Source organism: Excalfactoria chinensis, chromosome 1 (assembly GCF_039878825.1).
Source record: "Excalfactoria chinensis isolate bCotChi1 chromosome 1, bCotChi1.hap2, whole genome shotgun sequence".
NCBI lineage: Eukaryota > Metazoa > Chordata > Aves > Galliformes > Phasianidae > Excalfactoria > Excalfactoria chinensis.
In genome coordinates, this window is record NC_092825.1 from 68,485,859 (window position 1) to 68,506,820 (window position 20,962).

Below are 20,962 nucleotides of genomic sequence, written 5' to 3' on the forward strand. Positions count from 1 at the left end.
ATTTGGAGATGAGGATGTGGTGGGGGACCATGTCAAAGGCGTTACTCAAGTCTAGGTAAATGACATCGGTCGCCTTCCCTTCATCAACCAGTGTCATCACTCCATCATAGAAGGCCACAAGATTGGTTAAGCATGGCCTTCCCCTTGTGAAGCCATGCTGGCTTGAGGTCCCTTCCAACCTAGATCATTGTGTGATTCTGTGATTCTGTGGTGTCTTTGGTACTCCCCAGGAATGAAATAATCTTTGGCGATATAGGGAGTAGACAGGGAAGTTGCAAGATATCAATATCTTACTATCTTCTTATAGAGCAATTGTTTCTTCATTTGAATCTGTGTTTCTCTGTTCTGGCTTTCTAAGACACAAATGAAAGAGAAGCTATTAAATTTCCTCAGTTATTAATCCTACATGACAAGAGAATGATCATTCACACAGAGAAGATTGGTGTTAATTCAGAAATTTGCACAATCTCTTCTCTTTGGTCAGCAATGAAATGGTTAGTATTTGGGCATCTGAACTCATACTTACAAAGAAATAAAGGCTGTTGATGATCTTCCATGTTCAAAAGCTGCAACAGCTACTGAGTGTGTCTGTACATTTAACTGTAAGATAGTACAAAGCTGCAAGATTTAAACAGGAAGAAATATCCCCGAAATAAATATAAAAGTGGTAATATAACACTCACTAAGTAGATCTTAGAAGTTCCAGCTAGGAATCCAACATAGTTTAAGCATTATCTTAGATTTAACCAAGGGAAGTAGCTGAAACAAAGAAACCTCCAGAAGCATGTGGTTTTCTGGTAGATACATTCAATCAAAAAAGGAGTATTAGTGTCAAAGGTTCCATCGGGTTGAGTTTTATTCCTTGTGCTGAAGGAAAGGTTTGTATATCTAATATAATTTCTCATTTTTTGTCTTGAAAACGGAAGTCATGAAATCATTTAACAGCTTGAGTTGGAAGGGACATTAAAAGTCATGCTCTTCCAACCCCATTGCTGTGACAGGGTTACCACCTACTGGATCAGGCTGCCCAGAGCCCCATGCAACCTGGACTCAGACACCTCCAGGGATGAAGATTAGTAGAGCTAGAGCACAGTGCATGTAAGCATCCACTATTCAGAACAGTCACTGTTGAGAAGAATTTGGATCTGTCTTGCAAATACTTGTGGGCAGCTATCAGACAACAAATTAGCTTTCTCCTTGCAAGACTAAGCATGCCCATCTCAGCTTCTCCTCACCGCACGTGAACTCTAGGCTTCTTAACCACTTGGCAAGCTTGCTTCTGGACACTTCACAGTGTTTCCACATTGTTTCTCGGGTGCGTGGACTCACTTGGTCTGAGCAGAAGAGGCAGTAACTTACCATGAACAGCTGGTCATATTCCTCTGAATGTGGTCTGGTTTGCCTTTCTTGCACTGAGAGTGGCCTGTAAGCTTGCATTCAACAAAGTACCCTCTAAAACCTGCAAGTCTGTTTCAGCAGAAGTACTGCTCAGCCAGTTCACTCCTATCCTGTGCTGATAATGAGGGTAAGTCTTCCCTGGTGTGTAACTTCACACTCATCCTTGCTGTTGTACTGCAAGAGAATTCTTTTGGTCCTTCTCTTGAAGTCTCTCTGGATTAAGGCTCTGCAATTTGCATGCTCCGAGTTCTCTAGCACTTATTCTTATAAATCAGATATAGCTCATTAGATCTTCTGCTTCTTTGCTAATTCCCAGGAATTCTATCTTGAAATTGCGAGATCAATGCGAAATCCACACTCTGAACTGTAGCATCCGAACCACCGCTCATCTTCCAAATGACTTCCTCCAGTTCCTGCCACCAGAGGGCACAGCAGGCAGCTGTAGATAGTCCTTTCTTCAATCACCACAGCCGCACCACACCACATTTAACTGAAATTCTTAGGAGAAACATTTACTTTGGCTTTGGGAGAACATAAAGAAATAAAAGTAGATTTAGTTAAGTTACCCATTTTGGAATTTGACTGTCTTGTTCTCATTAAAAGTGATACAGAGATCTTTAAATATACAAATGGGCAGTACTAGAACTCCTCTGTCAGTAAGGAAGGACAAATCTCCAGTGAATTCTTCTCCAGAGAGGAAGGAACAAATGCAATGGATCATAAATGCTCAGAGTGTTCATATGAAGTTTGTAAGGGGAAAAACATTTTTGGGGGTCAAATTATTGACCTCTATACAGAATCATAGAAATATTTGAGTTGGAAGGGATTGTTAAATATCAACTAGTCCAACTCCCCTGCAATGAGCAGAGACATCTACAGCTAGTTCAGGTTGCTCAGAGCTTGGTCCAGCCTGACCTTGAATGCCTCCAGGGTCAGGGCATCTGTCATCTCTTTGGGCAACCTATTCCAGTGTTTCACCACACTTATTATAATAAAACCATTATATCCAATCTAAATCTCCCTTTTTCTACTGTGAAATCATCTCCCCTTGTCCTGTTGCAACAGATTCTGTGAAAGAGTTAATGTCCTTTTTTATAGTCCCATTGTGGATACTGAAAGGCTGCTATTAGGTCTCCCCAGGACCTCCTCTTTTTCAGGCCAAACAGCCCAAACTGTCTCAGCCTGTCCTCACAGGGGAAATGTTCAATCCATTGGATCATTTTTGACCCTCCTCTGAACTCATTCCGACAGTTGTTGGAGATTTCAAGTGTGCTTCAGTATTGCCAGCACATCTAAGGGCAGTGTGTTGAGGGCCCACACTAGCACCCTGTCCCTTTCACCTACCTATGCCATCCCACACTTTTTTTGTGGGCAGGCTCACTATTTCCTTCCTTTGACTTCAAACCTTATTTAAAGCCAATGAGACTTGCTACCATTTCACCATGGACTTTCTCCCCAGTTTGAGAGAGGTGAAACCTATCTGGTGCCTCAAAGCCAAGTGCTACATAAACCACTCCATTTTCAAAAAACCCAAAATGAATAAAGCAGTAAAATATGTTATTTGTCATAAAGCCATGGGACTGCACTTAGGGATATCAGTCCAGCTGCTTCCAGCTTTCCTCATTTGCGCACTAGTAGGTCCTGCTCTGCTATAGAGAGGGCAGAGATGACAGAAAATAGTCTAGATCTGGGGAGTCTGTCTCTGGTGGGCTACCTGATCCCCGTGAATGTATCCTGCTCCTCCTTTTGGTCTCACAATTGCTGGATGCTACAGAAAGTAGCATCATTGTGTTCTGATTCCAAATTGTTGCAGTATCAAAATAGCTTTATGAATGAAATCAAACCTAAATAAAGCAATCCTGCGTGGTGCACATTTTTTGTCCGGCTGTTAAGCAGGCAGAAATTTTGGCAGAAAACTGTTGCTGTCAGTCCTACTGGCACAGAAAATCTATTGGTGGAGCAAGAAAATAGTAGCTGGGACCAGACTTGGTTACGGGAGCCAGGTATCCTTCCTCCCAAGATGAAGAAAGACAATAGGAGACCCTAGTCAGGATGCAGTAACTGCAGCCCATATAAGAGCTATTAGCAAGCTGCTCCTCTCTTTGACACAAGCACAAAACGAGTCTGTTGCCAACTTTGGAATGAAGGAGTTAATCTTTAAAAGCAAAAGTCTCGCTGCAGGGAATGGGCCCTACATCTTTAAAGCCAGTTGTGAGGGAAGCTACAACTCATTATTTTATATAGCCATTGTTATTTTCTGGGTTATTTAACAGCATTGCAGATGTTTGAAGGGCCCATTCAGCCTTCAGCAAAGAAAATGCTTTTTTCTTCTCCGGTGACTGCAAGGTTTTTGGCAATGAATAAGCATCCTCTTGTGCGGACAGCATTCAGTGCATGATAAATATTACCTGGTCGTAAATTCTTTGTATGAAACCTGGTAGCAGCTTGACTTGGTTAGTAGCACTGTTCTTACTAAAAAATTCTAGACACTCTTGATCTAAAGAAGTGAATTTTAAATATTTAATAATGGATCTTTGAACTTTATTTCTTTAATAACCAAAGTTGGATCGAGCTATATTTCTGTGAGACGTGAGGATAAATTACTTTAATCCCAAAAGCAATGCTTATTTGAAACCCAGGTTATTATTATTTTTTAATCTAAATAATCTATTATAAACTAATCTCAGGCAGCTTTCAGAAAATCTCTCAACGTTTTCAGCATCTCCATTCAGAAAGCAGAACTTGTTGCACACTTCTTTTGCCACCATTTCTTAATAAGCAAAACAAAAATTCAACAAAACTGTAAAACCCACTGAGAAACAGAGGAACCTGGAAATCCTAAGAGCTGTCAGAGTTACGAAGAAAGTGAACATATTATATTCTCATTATTTAGAGACACGCAGATTTGTTTTAAAATAACTTGAAAGTCACTTTGAAATTCAAATAGTTCTCACCATCTCTGTCAAGAGGTTTGAGATTTCAGCACAGAATTGACTAACACCTGATATGCTACTAATTAAGTCAATTAGAAAATCTTCTCCTAACAATTAATTAGGACCCTGATTCCTGTTTTCAGCTTGTTGGGAGCTGCGACCTGAAAGTTATTTCTGAAAGTGTGACTTTGCCTCTTCAGCTTTTATGAACGTAAATACGCTGCACCATTTCTCAAAACAAAGCAAAGCAAAACAAAACCAAACAAAAACAAAACTCCAGTCTCCAGAGTCTGTATCCCTTCTTTACCCTGAAGATGACATGCAGTTAATGTTGTACCTAAAAAAGAAGCACAGCGCCTTTGGGCATAGAATGGGAACTGGGACAAGGGAAAATCAGGGCTTCTGTGCTGCAGGGATGTCAGCTGTTTTATTTCCTTGTGCCCTACCAGCTTGGAATGGAAAGCTGAAGACATAAAATATTTAGAGTCAAAGAAAAAATATTTCACTGAACTGTTTTTCTGCACTGCTTTTCACTGCCCAACATTACCCCACATAACCCCACACAGCTCCTGACCGGACCAGAGAGGGAGGAGATTGCTGCCTTTGAAGGAGACAATCTCCTGGAGAACCAAAACCAGGGCACAAAATAGGACCTAAACTATAGCTCCTGTCAAGTGAGTCAGTACCAGGCAAGGCAGCTAAATCTCAGCATAACTGAAAATACATGTTAGACCGAAGAGATAAATCACAACGATTTGTTCCTGATGGAAAGAGAAGCTCCGTTTCAATCCTAAATCTCCCTCTAAGAATATTTTCAGATATTCAACAAAACTGGAATAACGCCAATGGAAAACCCATACCAACTTGTATGGGGAGTAGGGCACTACACATGTTCTGTGTCTGTATCAGGGTGGACAATGCCATTAAATAATCCTCAAGAAGAGCATTAGATCCAGCTGTAAAGAGCAGCAAAGCAGGTTATAATGCTCTTCAGGTGCTTCCTTTTCCCCTCTTTTATCACCAGAAGCTCCTGTGTTGCAGCTGATACAATCTTTCCTCACTCTCTCATACAACTTGGAGTTCCCAGATGGTAGAAATGCAGAGGGGCATCACTGTTGTTGGGAAGTGCCTCAGACCTATGTACATTATTTAGGGTGCCTGCTACTTTCTGCATGGCACTGCACAAGACCAGCAACCCACCTGCTTAAATTTATTTAGAGAACTAAGGGCCCTTATGGTAGCGTGGAGTCTGAGAGGTTTACAGCACTACAGGAGTGCTAAGTGTTATGACTAATGGACTAACAAATTGCAGAGAAGTTGTAAGATTGGAAACCCAGCATCTCTGTCTCTGAGGAGAAGACGCTTATTCACACAGATGGGTTGGCTTTAACTTAAATGAAAAAGCAGATTTTATTGTTAATGTCAACAAACAAGGTAGTAATCCCCAGTGGGTTGCATGAAATGGATATCCCAAAATTCGGAAACCATACTGTTTCCTCAGGAAGCCAGGAATTTCATTCCATGTATTCCTCTGATAATTATTATCCTAATTTAACACAAAATGATAATTTCTTAATCTTTTAATTACTGAGGCTTACAGATCTGCCATCTGTGTGATCCAACAAGGCTTTGCCCACCCTGTAGTAGCTGTGCAAATCAAGGCAGCAGCTCGGATCGCTTTGCAATACTTTCTATTCTGATCCAGTATTTTTCTCTGACTGGAAACCTTGACCTAAATTAAAACAATAATATAATATAAAATGTTGATCTAGCCTAAATGAGAGCCTGGCTTGAAGGCTCTGTGCCCACCGGAGGTCGCTGCCTGCCGCCATTTCTCTGTTGCTTTCCATCTCTCAAAGAATTTTTTTTTCCTCTTTGATTTATTTTCCCCTTCTGGAAACAACCAGTTTCTGCCACTAGAGACCATAAGCTCCTTCTAGCTGATCAGGGGCTGCTTCTTCTACTTTTGGCCTAACGCGTACAGTACAGATCAGTCACCACCCTGAGAGGCAGTGGGAGCAATGGTTTTATTTTTAAGTGCCCTTGCACAGACTGTGGAAAGCAAAGGTTGGGGTGTCACAGATCTTAGGCTGGGAGTAAGTCTAGGAAACAGAACTGGAACTATCTTATGACTAATTTAAATTGCCCAAAGTGAGACATGAAAAGAAAAACAATAAAGTGGGGGGAAAAAAATCAGCAAAATTATCTCTTTCAGAGAACTGCAGGAATCAATATCAAGTGCTTGGCTGAGTTATATAAAGTTAAATGAGACATTTAAAAAGAGGTGGAGAAATCACATAAGATAGGAGGCAAGAGAAAACATTAGAAACTAGAGAAGAAGCTGTAAGGAGACTCTAGGAAATTAAAACCCATAATAGATTCGTAATACAAGCAAAACAGAGAACCTGGTTTGAGTCATAATTTAAGAAATATCATGAGGAGACTGAGAACTGAAAGCGAAACCACATGTGAAGCTCCTACAAAACAGGGAATTATACTACCATTATTCACAATGTTTGCACTTCTCTTTCAGGAAAGGCTATTAAAATAAATTTTCCTCGTCAAGAAAAGCAGTGGAAGGAAATCGGAGAAGTACAATGAAGCAAAAAATAAAGTGCATTAAAAAGATATTACATTGTATCTACAAAAGGTTTCCTTTTACATTCCTTTTGCCTCCTCTGGGACTGTTTCTGTTTCTGTTTGTTTGAGAAAACCACTGTGAGAGTGAAAAGAGGAGCCCTGCTTAGCCTGAGCCTTCCTGTGCACCCACAGCTGCCCAGGCTGGCTGTAACATTAGAGACATCCCTTTTCCTATTGTTGCTTTATAATAAACAGTGAGTTCCCTCCACCCAGAGGTTTTAGATACCTGAAACTTCATTCAAGGCAGAAAATGAACTACTGCTTTTCCTGTGTGTAGCCAGGGATGTCATTTTAAAACGTGGGCTACCTCAAGTTCTCTCTTAAAAACCACTGGGGATTTGGTCCAGGTATGTTGATTTTAGAGCAGCTTGAAATTATCTTCAGAATGGCAACTGTAAAGGGCATGGAGATGTTTGGAGACTGAGGTGGGATACTGCAGAAACTGATGGGAGCAACAGGCTGGCTGAGTAACTGTATTTCAGACAAAGTCATGACTCCCTGTGTTACCACCACAGTTACCCATGGGCATACATCCAGCTCTGGTTGCAAGGTTGACAAAACTGCCAAGTGGAGAAATGGGCAATTTTTTGTGATGAAATGTAAGAGAAAGCTTTCATGATGTGCCACAGAACTACTATAGGAAAGGAGTGCATAAAAACACTACTTTGTTTTTCTTCACAGTCCTCTCACTCTTCATCTGGTGCTATAAAACACAAAATGGCTCTTCAAAAGTGATAGCTGTTTAGCTCTTTTCCTTGCTTCCAGCAGGCTGCTCTTCCCTTTTCTGGGCCTCAAACACTATTTCTCTTCCCCTCGTCGTACTGAAGAATGTATAGTTTGCATTGGGGTACAACAAATGCTTAAAAAGAAAAAAAAAAAAAAAAAGACTGAAGTTTTTTCTGTCCACAAATGACAGATCATTAATAATCCACAACACACAGCCTGTATATCTGCTGTTACTGCTCTGAGGTCAACTGGCCCTGGTGAAGCAGGAAGTGAAGGGAAAGCTTCAGCGAACAAGAACAAAAGGCTTCTATAAGCCAGTAAAGTCAGAGCAAACTTCAAGTCACTATTCCCAAGAAATGCAAAATTTGGCTCCATTTATATTTCTCTTTCAATGAGCACATTCATCACTTTGGAAAAAAGCCAGCAGACAGAAGTGTTCCTTACAGTACTCATAGGCTAAGGCACATCCCTGAAAAGGGGAATCTTCCTCATCAACAACCTGACAGCCTGTGACTGCTGCAACACTTTCTCCTTCACAGGTAAATCATGAATCTACAGCATGACTGAGGCTGGCAGGATCCGTCTGCTCCCAACCTCTTCTCAGGCAGGGATGCCCAGAGCAGGCAGCTTCTGAAGATCTCCAAAGAGGAGACCCCACAGCATCTCTGGGAAATCTTTACCAGTGCTCCATCACCCATGCGGCACGGAAGTTCTTCATGGTATACAGAGAGAACCTCGGAAGGGACTATAAAACCTATTTAGTTCCAAAAGCCCAGCCATAAGCAAAGTTGATATCCACTAGATCAGGCTGCTTCAGGTCCCATCCAACCTGGCCTTACTCCAGGGATGGGGATCCACAACTTCTCTGCACAGCCTGTTTCAGAACCCCAACCCAGTTTGAGTGAAAAATTTGCTCCCAGTATATAATTCACCCTATTTTTACTTTGAAGCCATTCCCCTTGCCCTATCACTATCAGCCTGCATAAAACATCGTTCTCCCTCCTGTTCATAAGCTCCCTTACAGTACTGGAAGGCAGCCATCTGGGATCCCTGGAGCTTTCTCTTCTCCAAGCTTGAAGCCCAGCTCCCTCAGATGTCCTTCATAAGGGAGATGTTCCAGCTCTCTGATCATCTTTGTGCCCCTCCTCTGAACCCATTCCAAAAGTTTCACATTCTTCTTGAGCTGGAGGCCTCAGACCTGGACACAGGACTGCAGGTAGGACCTCATGAGGGCAGAGCAGAGGAGAAGAATCACCTCCCTCTCCCTGCTGGCCACCCCTGTTTTGAAGCAACCCAGGATACTTTTGGAATTCCAGGCTGCAAGAGCACACTGCTGACTCATGTCTGGCTTTTTATCCACCAGAACTCCCAAATTCTTCTCTATAGAGCTGCTTTCATTGAGTTTTTCTCCTAATCTGCACACAGTTCTGGGATTGCCCTGACCCAAGTGTGATATTTTGAGTCCTTTGCCTCTGGTTCTGCCGCTGAGCACCACTGAAAAATGAAAGAGTTCTCCTCCTCGGGTGGCAGGACTGTGTATCGCGTATGTTCAGCCCCTCTCAGCTTGCAGCTTCACCAACAAGATCATTGTGAAAATGGAAGTCCACTGATAAGGTGAAAAGCAAAGTTCATGAGAGTCAACCACGTCACTCTTCCAATAATCTTACATATTTTATCTGATTAATGTTTAACAAGATTTTGAATAGAAAAAAAATACAACTCAATGGCACACAAAGAAATACAAAACACTTCGTGGTTATTTATATAAGGAAAAGGCACAGCTGCTTTCAGAACACAGAAATAAAACCTGTATCAAAATAAGAATTTCATTTAACCTTTACCATGAGGAGAAAAATAAAAGAATTTTCTTTTATTGAAGGAAAAAAGAAGTCATATTTGGCAAGCAGCCCGGAGCAGTCGTGGACTTTCCTACTTGCCTTCCTTGCGGCTCAGCAGCAGTCATATGTGGGAGGGAAGGTCCCTCCCTTCCTGCTTTCGACGAATGATCTGTGAGATGTTTGAACACTGTTCTCACAAGGAAGTGCAAGGACACTTCTTCATTGGAAGTGCAGCGGTGAAACTTTATGCACATCTTTCAATGAGAGGCTGAAAATGTCGAATAGAAGAAATTAAGGAAGTTAAATTCCTCCTTTTTTTTTTTCTTTTTTCCCTTTTTTTCCATCTTTTTCTCTTTTTTTTCCCTTTTATTATTATTATTATTATTTTCTCTTTTTCCTGGAGGTAACTCCTGTGCTAAAAGGCCAGTCCTACAAAAAAAAGAAGCACAGTCACTGGAAGAAAAGGAGAAAGAACTCAGATCATCAGGTGCACAGTGTTGCTGGTGCAATAGATCCAGAAGGTAATGAATACTCTTTTCCTCTCAGAACCTTGTTTCTTGCATTTAATGCTTGGTAGTCCATAATCCAGCATGAGGTTGACTGGATCTTATTTGCGTATGGATTAAATTGCCACATTTATCATAGTTAATTCACAGCAATATCCTTTCAGGCTTAGCTGTGATGTCAAAAAGCAAAGGAGGGAACTGTCCTGGGATTTTTGGAACTGCTGTACAAGCCTTGCTGTGTTTGGTGGTGTGCCTGACAGACATAGCCAAGCAGAGCAAGGTTCTCTTCTGCCAGCTGCAGCACATTTAGCTGTGGAAAATTGGATTTAAAACTCAGGAATATCTCAGTGACTTTATGTAGCCAGATGGTGTATGGGTTCTCTACTCAAGTCTGAGCATGGGACAGCCTTTTGTCTTTGTATAAGAGAAAAACCTCTGGGCTGGCACAGGCAGGTAGATAACTTCTCCTCTGAAAGGTGAATATCAGCATAGACCGTTCTCTATAGCATGCATTGTATCTCTTGCACAACAGTCTTCATGAAAAATCTGTTGCCACCGGGGATGTTTATCCTGGCATGCTGGTGTAACTGTTTACTAACTATGTGGTTCCTATTCAGTAAAGATCTAATAAGGGACACACAATCTTTCAAATTGTATCTTGTTGCTTTCCATCCTAGAGGAAACTGCACTGCAGTACTTGAGGAGAGATGTGGTCTCAAGTGTAATACTAGCTTTCCATGGCATTTGTACAATTTAAAACAGCATAGACTCTCCTGCTCAGAAAACAAACCAATTAGGGTTTTACGAGAACGCCTGACAATGGGCATGAAATACTGCTTCCAGAGAAGTATACTACTCACATATGCAGGGTCTATGGAGACTTGTGACAGTTCTGATTTTCTCTACAAGAACCAAACCAAACATCAGAGCCAGCACTGATAGTATTTCACCTCTGCTAGTTCAAGGTTCCTCAGCCATTAGTTGAAAAATCCCTATAACACAGTGAGAGGAACCCTCCCACAGGGGATCTGTTGGGAGACAGCATCTTCAGGTGCTCTGCTCTGTGGGTGTTAGAGAAAGAAGCACGGGAGGCATGGTAGTAAAGTCAGGAGGAGAGAAGGAGCTTGGGAAGCATGAATAGGGCAGTCGCAAGTTTGGACTCAGGTGGACAGTCTATTGACCACTAGCCCAGGGGACTTGTGCAGTTAGCTGCTGTGGTAATTTGGGTCTATACCTGTGGATATTTTCTTAAAAATAACAATACAAAAGAAGTCAAGAAGAGGCATAGCCAAGATGTTTTGTCACAGTTTTGTCAAACACAGGTCTAGAGGCGGGCACCCTCCAAATCAAAAGCTATTTCACCTACTTTTGAATCTTCACAATATACTGAAGAAGAAGCGGGTAATGCTACTTCCTCTGAGGTCTGAAAGCTCCAGAAGATAAATAATTTAGACCAGAGTATTTTTAAGTAGACAGAATGAGACTGCGCTGCTACCCTCCATCATCTGATCCTTCAAGATTCTTTTAATCATTCTAGGGAATAATATGCAGATTCTGTTTTCAGCCGGACTTCCAAGCACTTGCCAAAAAAGATCAATGCTTGCATGAAAGAACTTTCTTAGTAGATATTTCTTTTTGGGAGGGTTCCTTCAAACTGAGTGCTCAAGCTGCAAAAAGCTTGTCCTTTCCCCTGCCCATATCAGATGGGGTATTAGGGAAATAATGTGGTTATAATGCGAAGAAATAATTCTAAAGAGAGATACAAGCCAACAACTAAGGTTTCACACTTTAAAATGTGCTGAAAAACAAATTTACTGCTTGTCTTTTCCAAACATCAAACAGCACATGGTGCTCTTTTTCTTGCTCTCCATGAGTGATGTATTTTACAGACTACACTTTGTTCTCTTTTTAGGCTCTTCTGGTCTAGTTGGATATTAATAATAGTCTCAGTATGGAAGCTTTTATACTACATTTTTACCAAAATGATTTGTTTCACTCCTCAGAGGCTCCCTGAGAAGGGGTAAGGAGCAGGTTTAGCTACACAGCTGCATCTGAAGCACATGTCTTCCTTTGCTGCTATGTAACAGGAAGCTGTAATTGCAACATACCTCCTGCATTTAGCCTTGTTCAGGACACCAACCTTCGAACCCTTATTTGAATTTTATCTGTACAGCCACACTGAGGGTTGGTTTGGGTAGGGCAGTTTGTAACACATGTTGTTCAAGTGATATTCTAGGTTACAGAACTGTGCTGATTATATTATGCTATTACCGGTCATCCTTTTTGGTGCTTAGGAATGAATCTTCTATTTTTAAAATACTTTGTGTATAGCTTATATAACATTTATATTACTATTTATTTTTAGTTTACTTTTATATCCAATAGAGATGAGAAAGGCTATGCTGTTTTAAGTCTGATCTTAGGAGTTACGCTGTGTCTACCAGTAATCCCCTCCTGGCACACAATAGAAGAGCAGCCTGTTTCTGCCTTGCAGCACTTCAGTTCTCCCTGTTTTTCCTGTATTTCAAACTCCTACTACTTCCTTTTCTCCACTTGGTTTGTTTCTTGTAACAGTTTGCTTTTAGTTTCCTTTGCATCAAACCCTTGCTGACTCCTTGAATATCTGGAGGCAGCAACTTGGAAGAAGGAGGTCACTGTCACCCTCTTCCCCATCCCTCTGCTCAGCGAACAGGGACTGCTTTTGGCAGAGTTTGTGAGCAGGAGTTTTCAAGCAGGATGGGCCCCTACTAGGCCAGGGCTGGATACTCTTCATATGCCACAGAGATGCCTGTCACCTACTTCACCTGTTCTCATTCAGGTGCATAGTCAAGGAACAAAGAAATGCTTTGCCACTCAAGGTTATGTATAGAGTTCTACACACCCAACAGCTAGACACTGCAACACAATGCTAGTGGAAAACTAAGCAAGCTGAACACCAGGAAGAAAATTTCAGAGAGGCTGTTGTTTTGTGTTGGAGGCAGGTTGTTGGAGACTTGGGATGGTGGTGATTCAGAGGCTTAACTTGAACAGAACCTGGAAGCCACACTGGCTCACTCATGGAGTGAATTAATACGGAAATTCCCTGGAAGAGGGAAACAAGGCACCTTTCTCAACCAATGGATGTATTGGAATTTTTCCCCCTGTTTCTCTCCCCTATACCTGTCATACTGTTTCCATTCTCTTTTTTTTAGTACTTTGTTCTAAAGTGACCATGGAAAGTAATGACATTCCAGCACAGCATCTGGTTACAGGCCTTTCTCTTGCGAGTATAATAGCCTCTAAAACATGATGCAGATTGTGAGTTGCACTGATGCATTTAGCAGTGCAAAGAGGAGCAGTCACATCAGACATACAATGTGATATTTCCAGGAGTCCTCCTTGGCTCTTTATCCTTTCCCTTCCCTCATCCCCTTCCCATTTCCTGTTATGGACATTACTGAACTAAGAGCACATGTAAGCCAGGGGCTTGGAGTTGATCTATTATCTGTCGCTTATACATTTTTTAAGGAAGACTTCTTTTATTCTCATTTGTCTCATTAACAGCAATAAAGCAATTTAGCATGGTGGAAATATGTGGCATGTCCAAGTTTTGTTACATCAGTTGCTTTCTGCTGAAATAGTCAAAATGGTACATAGTGACATAAATGATTTTATTAAAGTTACTTGCAAAGTTATAGAAATTTAACCAAAATGAAGTTGAAAAGTAGCATTTAAAATAAGGTAATCGATCAACTGAGATTTATTTCTTTCCATCATTTTCTGGGGAAAGGAAATCTTTTTTTTATTACTAATCAGTCACTTCAAATGAAAGTCTCCATGCTTAGGATCTGAGCATCCATTTGGGTGTATGTCAGCAAGAGTGTTTTATTCAAAGTTGCAAACAGCTGAATGATATTCCAGACAGGAAGAAAATAGCTTACAATTGTTCCTCTTCACCTGAGGGCATAGCGTGTATGAATTTGGTAGGAGAAGGCAGTGGAAACAAAGCTTCCTGCTTTGGCTTGTAGACAACAGAGGTATCAGTTGCAGGTTCTGGATAAGAGTGCATTCGACATAGCAGAGGGGTGGCTGCATCACAGCTGAGCACTCCTTGTTCTTGATGCTCTGGCTTCGAGTGGCACTGTAGTCCAATGCAAAGTAAGCATGAAAAAATATTTTGAACTGAGCAGGACAGTGGTTTGTTAGGTTACAATATCAAAGCATACAGCAAGATGGAATAATGCATATGCCTGCTTTATGATTCTTATATCTGTTTAGATAGGTTACAATAAATGGTGCCGCCACCCCAGTCATTGTGCACAGTCAATCATGTAAGACTGCTGAGTCTGGTCCCCTGTAGTGAAAGAACAGCCGAGAATAATATGAAATGTATCATCATGGGTTTTTCTAATGTTTGGGCCAGTTTTTGATTGTTTTCCACCAAAATCAACCCAAATTTGTCAAATCTTCCTCTGACAACAGAACTTGTATTTAGTTAGATGTTTGCCTTGTGGCATGACCTGAGCATGTGCTGTGTAGGCTTTTCCTTTGCAGTGCTTTGATGAATCACTTTTCTTTCCATCTTGAAAACCAGGTACTATTATGATGTCTCCTGTTTTCCTGTACTGAACCCCAACTATTGAATACACCCTGAATTTCTTAATCCTTCCTACTGTATGCTTCTGCTTCTCCAGAAAAAAATCACTGCTGTTAGGACTGAGTCCTTTTATCTGCTAAAACGAGCTACTTCTTTTCTTTGAAGTATGAACACCTCAAAGGTTTGGGGTGAATATTTCCTATCATAAGCTGCCTTTTGGTAAGGGAAAATCATAGAATCATAGAATCATAGAATCACAAGGTTGGAAAGGACCTACAAGATCATCTAGTCCAACTGTCCTCCCTTTACCATACCTACAGAAAACCACTAAACCATATCTCCTAGCTCCTCATCCAGAAGCCTCTTGAACACTGCCAGGGATGGTGACTGCACCACCTCCCTGGGCAGGCCATTGCAGTGCCTGACCACTGCGGTGTGTTGCGCAAATGGTGTTGTGCAAGTATCACTTGCACTGAGATTTCTACTTTCTACTGAAAGAAAAAATTACTCAAGAAGCAAATGCAATTAAAAGTAAAGTACCGTATCTCTTGTTACTACAGTTATTTTATAGATTTGATTACCCTCTGAATTATTGCTCAGTAACCAAATTCTCTCCTAGAAAACAGTGATGCTCTGATTTCCAGGTAATGCAGCATTTCCATCACTGGGGTTTATAAGGTGTTTAATAAAATTTTCTGTAGGCATGTCAAGTACTGGGTAGTATTTATGCAAAACAGGCTGTTCCCTAAGCCATGAACAATAAGAGTATGTTCTTGCAGGAACTGAGATGTCTTCACCAAATGATGTCAGTATGGAAGAAATATCACTGGAAGACAATGAGCAAGACAGCATAGAATACAGGATCCTCATGGCCTATGCCCAGCGGAAGTTGCCAGCCAGCAGATATAAGAACCTCTTGAAAAATGAGACAAATGTGCTGAAAACAGCATCCTTATTCAGGAATGAAGGGGAGATCCACCATCAAAGGGATAAAAGTGGGCCAAGCCAAACATCAGAATTGCAGCCTGGTGCAAAGAAGCAGAAAAGCAAAAAGCAACCCAAACAAAAATTCTTGTCAAAATATTGTCTGCCCTTATTCTGCAGCAGAGCAGAGCAGCGAAGTCCCACAAAAACATGTGCACCCAATAGAATGCAAGATTTCTCCACTTCTGATACCTGCGCTGACAGCCATCAAAAAAGGAGTTTTCAGGAGCAAAGTATGTCTTGGTTCTTTCCTTTGCTGTCTGTCCTTCATTTACTCACTAAATACCTTAAATGATTTATGAATTGCTCATCTCATGCTGTTGATTTCCATTGAAATCAGATTGCCAGGTAAGATCATCACTAGTGCTTTCACGTGGGATTCATGCTTGTGACTAGCTTTCTTGGTTTGTCATCATATGAAGATAAATATTATGCAATTGTCTACATTGCTTTTTATGAGCATTGGCTTTTTATTTTCATACCTGTGGAAACATGAAGCACCGAACAGTCTGCAAATCTTTACACTAAAATCAAGGAAGAGAGATTGTTTGAAGGCCTTTTCAAAGAGTTTTATCACAGAATATATGTTCCACAATAGAGTCTGAAGTGCTAGGTTTTCCTTGTAGCTCTGGTGCCAAGTCATCAGAAGCAACCAGTCTCAGTTAGGGAGCAGTCCATGTCTCTGGGCTGCCTCTTGTAGTCCCACTGTGTATCGGAAACATCAGTCTTCCACAGTCACATAAACCTACTCGTTATCACTGCCACAGGACTCCTCTCAAGTACAAATACTGACTGAAGAGACAGGTTTGCACCCTGGCCCTATATAAGGTGCTGCACTGTAGGCAATGAGATTTTGCCTTTTCTGCTCTGGAAAATGACCTGTACCTCAACTTTTCATGAAAGATTGAGAGAGGGTGGGTGATGAAGTATCTGCATTAAATAGCTGAATACAGCATATGACATATTGCCATGTTGTATACAGGTGTTTGTTTGACTTGCCCACCAAAGGCTCATAATTCTCCCTGCTGCCAGCCTCTGAAGGCAAGCCTTCTTCTCTTTTGCTTAGAGTTGCTTAGAAACTAGGAAGAGAGCATTCAAATTCAACACCCATTCTGAATCTGAGCCTAGAGATGAACTAACCATGAGCAATTTCACCCTCATAATAAGGTCTGTGATTCACAGTCCTGTTTCTAAATATATGCTATGCTTCTGAGTTGCAAGGATGTGATGCTAGTGGGCAATGCTTACACTTTCTTCCGTATTGTCTCCATATAGTTAGTTGCTGTTCAAATATTAGAGAGGGGTGGAAATGTGTTGCTCTCTAAATTACCAGCCAATCTCAGGAAGCAACAAAGCCCCAGCAACAGAAGATATATCTCTTGGTATCCTCTGGGCATTTCCACCTCAGCAAACATATGAACAAGTAAATCTCTGAATTATATCTGTCCAAGATTGCTTAGCTTCTTTATTTCCCACCCTCCTTCCCAACCAGGTGAAAAAGCAGATGTCAACCACATTGTAGACAAACTCTCCAAACTTGTTACTACCAGACCTCAGCCATCTCCTTCAAATGTGACATTCAAGACGCTGATGCATGCTCAGTCTCTGGAACAAGATGGCGGAGATACTGATGATGAAAATGAGGGTGAAGGAAACGGTAAGGGGAAAGAATTTCATGCTCAGAGGCAATAGAACAGGTTGGTGTTGCAGAGCAAGGCACCTTCTCCAGGAATCACCAGGAAGTTCTGCAGTAAGATGCTATGAAGGGGGAAGTTTACTTTGCTGGTTCCTGCCCTGTTCCCCATATTTCAGGAATATTCTTTCACAGAATCACAGAATTGTAGGGGTTGGAAGGGACCTCCAGAGATCATCGAGTCCAACCCCCCTTCCAAAGCAGGCTCCCTACACCACGTCGCACAGGTAGGCGTCCAGGCTGGTCTTGAATATCTCCAGAGAAGGAGACTCCACCACCTCCCTGGGCAGCCTGTTCCAGTGCTCCGTCACCCTCACCGTAAAGAAGTTCTTGCGCACATTCGTGCGGAACTTCCTATGCTGGAGTTTCAGCCCATTGCCCCTAGTCCTGTCCCCATGCACTACTGAAAAGAGACCAGCCTCACCACTGTAGCTCCCACACCTCAGGTATTTATAAACCTGGATCAAGTCCCCTCTCAGCCTTCTTTTCTCAAGGCTAAACAGACCCAGTTCCCTAAGTCTCTCCTTGTAGGGGAGATGCTCCAGGCCCTTCACCATCTTTGTGGCCCTCCGCTGGACTCTTTCCAAGAGATCCCTGTCTTTTTTGTACTGGGGAGCCCAGAACTGGACACAGTGTTCCAGATGAGGCCTCACCAGGGCAGAGTAGAGGGGGAGGATCACCTCCCTTGACCTGCTGGCTACGCTCTTTTTAATGCACCCCAGAATGCCATTGGCCTTTTTGGCTACAAGGGCACACTGCTGGCTCATGGCCAACCTGTCGTCCACCAGGACGCCCAGGTCCCTCTCAGCAGAGCTCCTCTCCAGCCTGTACTGGTGCATGCAGTTATTTCTACCTAGGTGCTACCTATTTTTTACCTAATTATTTCTACCTATTCTTTGCTACTTGCTACTGCAGTTAAAGGAAACATCTTTAAAAATCCACGCAGGTGTGACATGCAAAAGAAGAATGTCAACAGAGTGACACAAGATGCCAGAACAGTGCTCGGAATGGCAGGGCTGGGGGCAAAACAATTTCCTAAGGCTTTAAGCCCAAAGACCTGCTTTTGGGACAATGATGTCAGTCTCTCTTCAACAAGGGAACAAGATTGACCAGCATCCTCTTTTAAATGTTTGAACTGTACATCTTCCATGGCATCTGCAGAAGTTTGCAGTTAGTGCAAGCTTCCTCAGGAATTCTGGTTGCAAGAGGGAGCCTGTCTTGCTTACATTTTCTGTAATTTGTTAAACTCAGCGTTTGTTTTAATGAGTTGCAGAAAGTGCAATTGGTAATCAAGAGAGGAATCCCTCCCCTAATTTCAAGTCCATATTCTTCAGCTTCTGCTAGCTGCTGCTTTGTTCTCTTGTCAGCTATACCTCAAAGGATACAGGGCTGGCAGTGGGATGCTAAGGCTCCTTCCAAGGTTCTTAACTGGAGCAAAATGTCATGCAGAGAAAAAGCATTGCCTGCTCCATGCAGACAGTGAGAACAGTGAGATTATAGATCCTGGATACACAACTTGGTGAATTTGCCACAAAATAACATCTCTTCATGATTAAGTAACATAAAGACTTTGCCATGGTTTGCACTCTGGATTCTACTGTAAGTCAACTATGTATGTGTCAACTTTTTTCTTTAACAGATGAAGAAAAGACAATACAAACAATAGTTGCACTGTTAAGAAAATCAGGGGATCAGCTAGAAGAAAAGGTAAGTCCTTTTGCTTTCAGGAGCTACACAGGCTAGAGTGGAGAGAGAGATTATGCATTTGGCAGGAGTGAATGTTTTGTAGCCCTCTTCTCTGTCTCTGTCCTGAACCTCTCTTTGCACCATTTGGGGCTTTCTGAATCCATCACCATTCATTCCAAAATCTTAATCTTCAGACCAGAAGACCAGCACAGATCAATGTTGGAGTGTAGGAGGAAGACAACAAAAAGATGTGCACTTCAAAGAGTCATTTGCCTCTATCCCATTGAGTTCTGTATGACCTTGGGCACTTGACTGACTCTGAGAACCTCTTGTGCTTGCCTTAAATTTGATGTACATGTTGTTCTCAGTGGAGGAAGAGAAAACCTACAGCTATAGGAATTGCTATAAAGAAAGGGAAGTAAGAGTGCATTCTGAAAGCTCTGCTCAGAAGCTATGCAAGAACCCCTGCATATGTCCATTCATAGGAATATTTTCTCCACTAAAAATACAGGTATTTGTCTTCTTTATGCCTGTCTTTAGCTGCAAATGGGACTTAGGACAGCAGGCTCTACTAGCATTTCTCTTCACCTTGCCTTCAGTGTCATCCTCCCAGTGCTCCTGTACTTCCATATGCCCTCAGCTACAGGTGAGGTGACATATGTCACACATCTTTTGCTTTCTTTCTCTCTGCTTCTCTCACCCAAATCCCAAAAAATTAAAGATTTTATTTTATTTTATTTTATTTTTGAGACAAAAATATAGAGCCATCCTCAGACCCTGAAAGAATATCTTTGCAGTGAGATGCCAGATTTGTATGTCATCTCTTGCATTCAACACCACAATTAGCTTGTATTGCATATATTGTCTAGAGATTCTCTCCTTTCCAAGTAGGAAAGAGAAAGCAATTACAACAAGCAATTACAACAGAAGAAGCAATTACAACCCTTATTCTTATTTTTCAGTTCAAAAAGGACAGGAGTTTCTATCAGCGTTTTGAAGATATGCTGTCCTATACCTTCTTTGAGAGGCTCACTGATTTATTCCTGGAGAATGTCTCAGCAGATTCCACAAGTGAGACAGAAGACCAGTTACAATGCACCAAAGTTGCCTTCACACTGGAAGTTGCCACCAGACTTACAGCTGTGGACAACCATCCTATGAACCTGGTCATGGGCTTTGGATTGAAGTACCTCCGAGAACACTTCAGACCCTGGATTCGTGACTGTGGGGGCTGGGTAAGTGTTTTGCCTCCCTCGACACATGCATAATCTAGAAGTACTGTAGTTTCATAGAACTAGCATGGGCCAGATGCAAATCAAACCTAAAAGTTATTCTTTAACACAGTATATACTTCTGCTGTGGATTTGCTTGCTACAACACATCTTCTATGCTGCAAGCTACTTATTTACATAGATCCCCAAATCAATAGGAGACATTCACAGTGGGCTGCTCAGCATAACGCGCTACTCCTGGCACAGACAGACTCTTCACTGCAAAAGCCCAAAGACTAGGAAAGATGTCAGGAAACTTCACCATATGCCCAATTTAATCTTAACCTTCTCTGTAAAGTTTACTGTTAGAGAGTTCTGGGAGCAGCATAGCAGTTCAGCACTTCATGCAGTCTGCCCTTATGGTATGTTGTATGTTCACTCCTCCATACACAAGAACATTTGTTTATCTTCAAAAGCACTATGCAAAGTGCTTTTTGCCAGCAGTGGCACAGAGCTGCTGCCATCTGTTTACCTACTTCGTTGAGAGGCAAGAGATCCCAGCTGATTTGTACTTCATGAACTACTGTAAAATGTATGTCCATTGGAATAGACAGCATGTGAGGTCAGGAAATTCTACTGGCAAACCTATGGACTGACCTCAGCAGATTTGAAACTAGGATCAGAGTCATCACTGCTTTTAAAATTTTAAGTTTTTTTTCTCTATTACAGGACAAGGCTTTGAGTTCATTGGATCAAGAAGAAGTAGAATAG

The 20,962-nt window shown here is 41.7% G+C and overlaps 1 protein-coding gene across 1 annotated transcript; it reads left to right on the forward strand.

Moving 5' to 3' along the window:
* Positions 1 to 9,974: 9,974 nt before the first annotated feature.
* BCL2L14 (BCL2 like 14) lies at positions 9,975 to 20,962 on the forward strand. The gene is made up of 6 exons (XM_072326527.1): positions 9,975 to 10,056; positions 15,397 to 15,834; positions 17,094 to 17,258; positions 18,934 to 19,001; positions 19,943 to 20,215; positions 20,921 to 20,962. The coding sequence occupies exons 2-6, from the start codon at positions 15,405 to 15,407 to the stop codon at positions 20,960 to 20,962; spliced, it is 978 nt and encodes a 325-aa protein (XP_072182628.1). The 5' UTR covers positions 9,975 to 10,056; positions 15,397 to 15,404.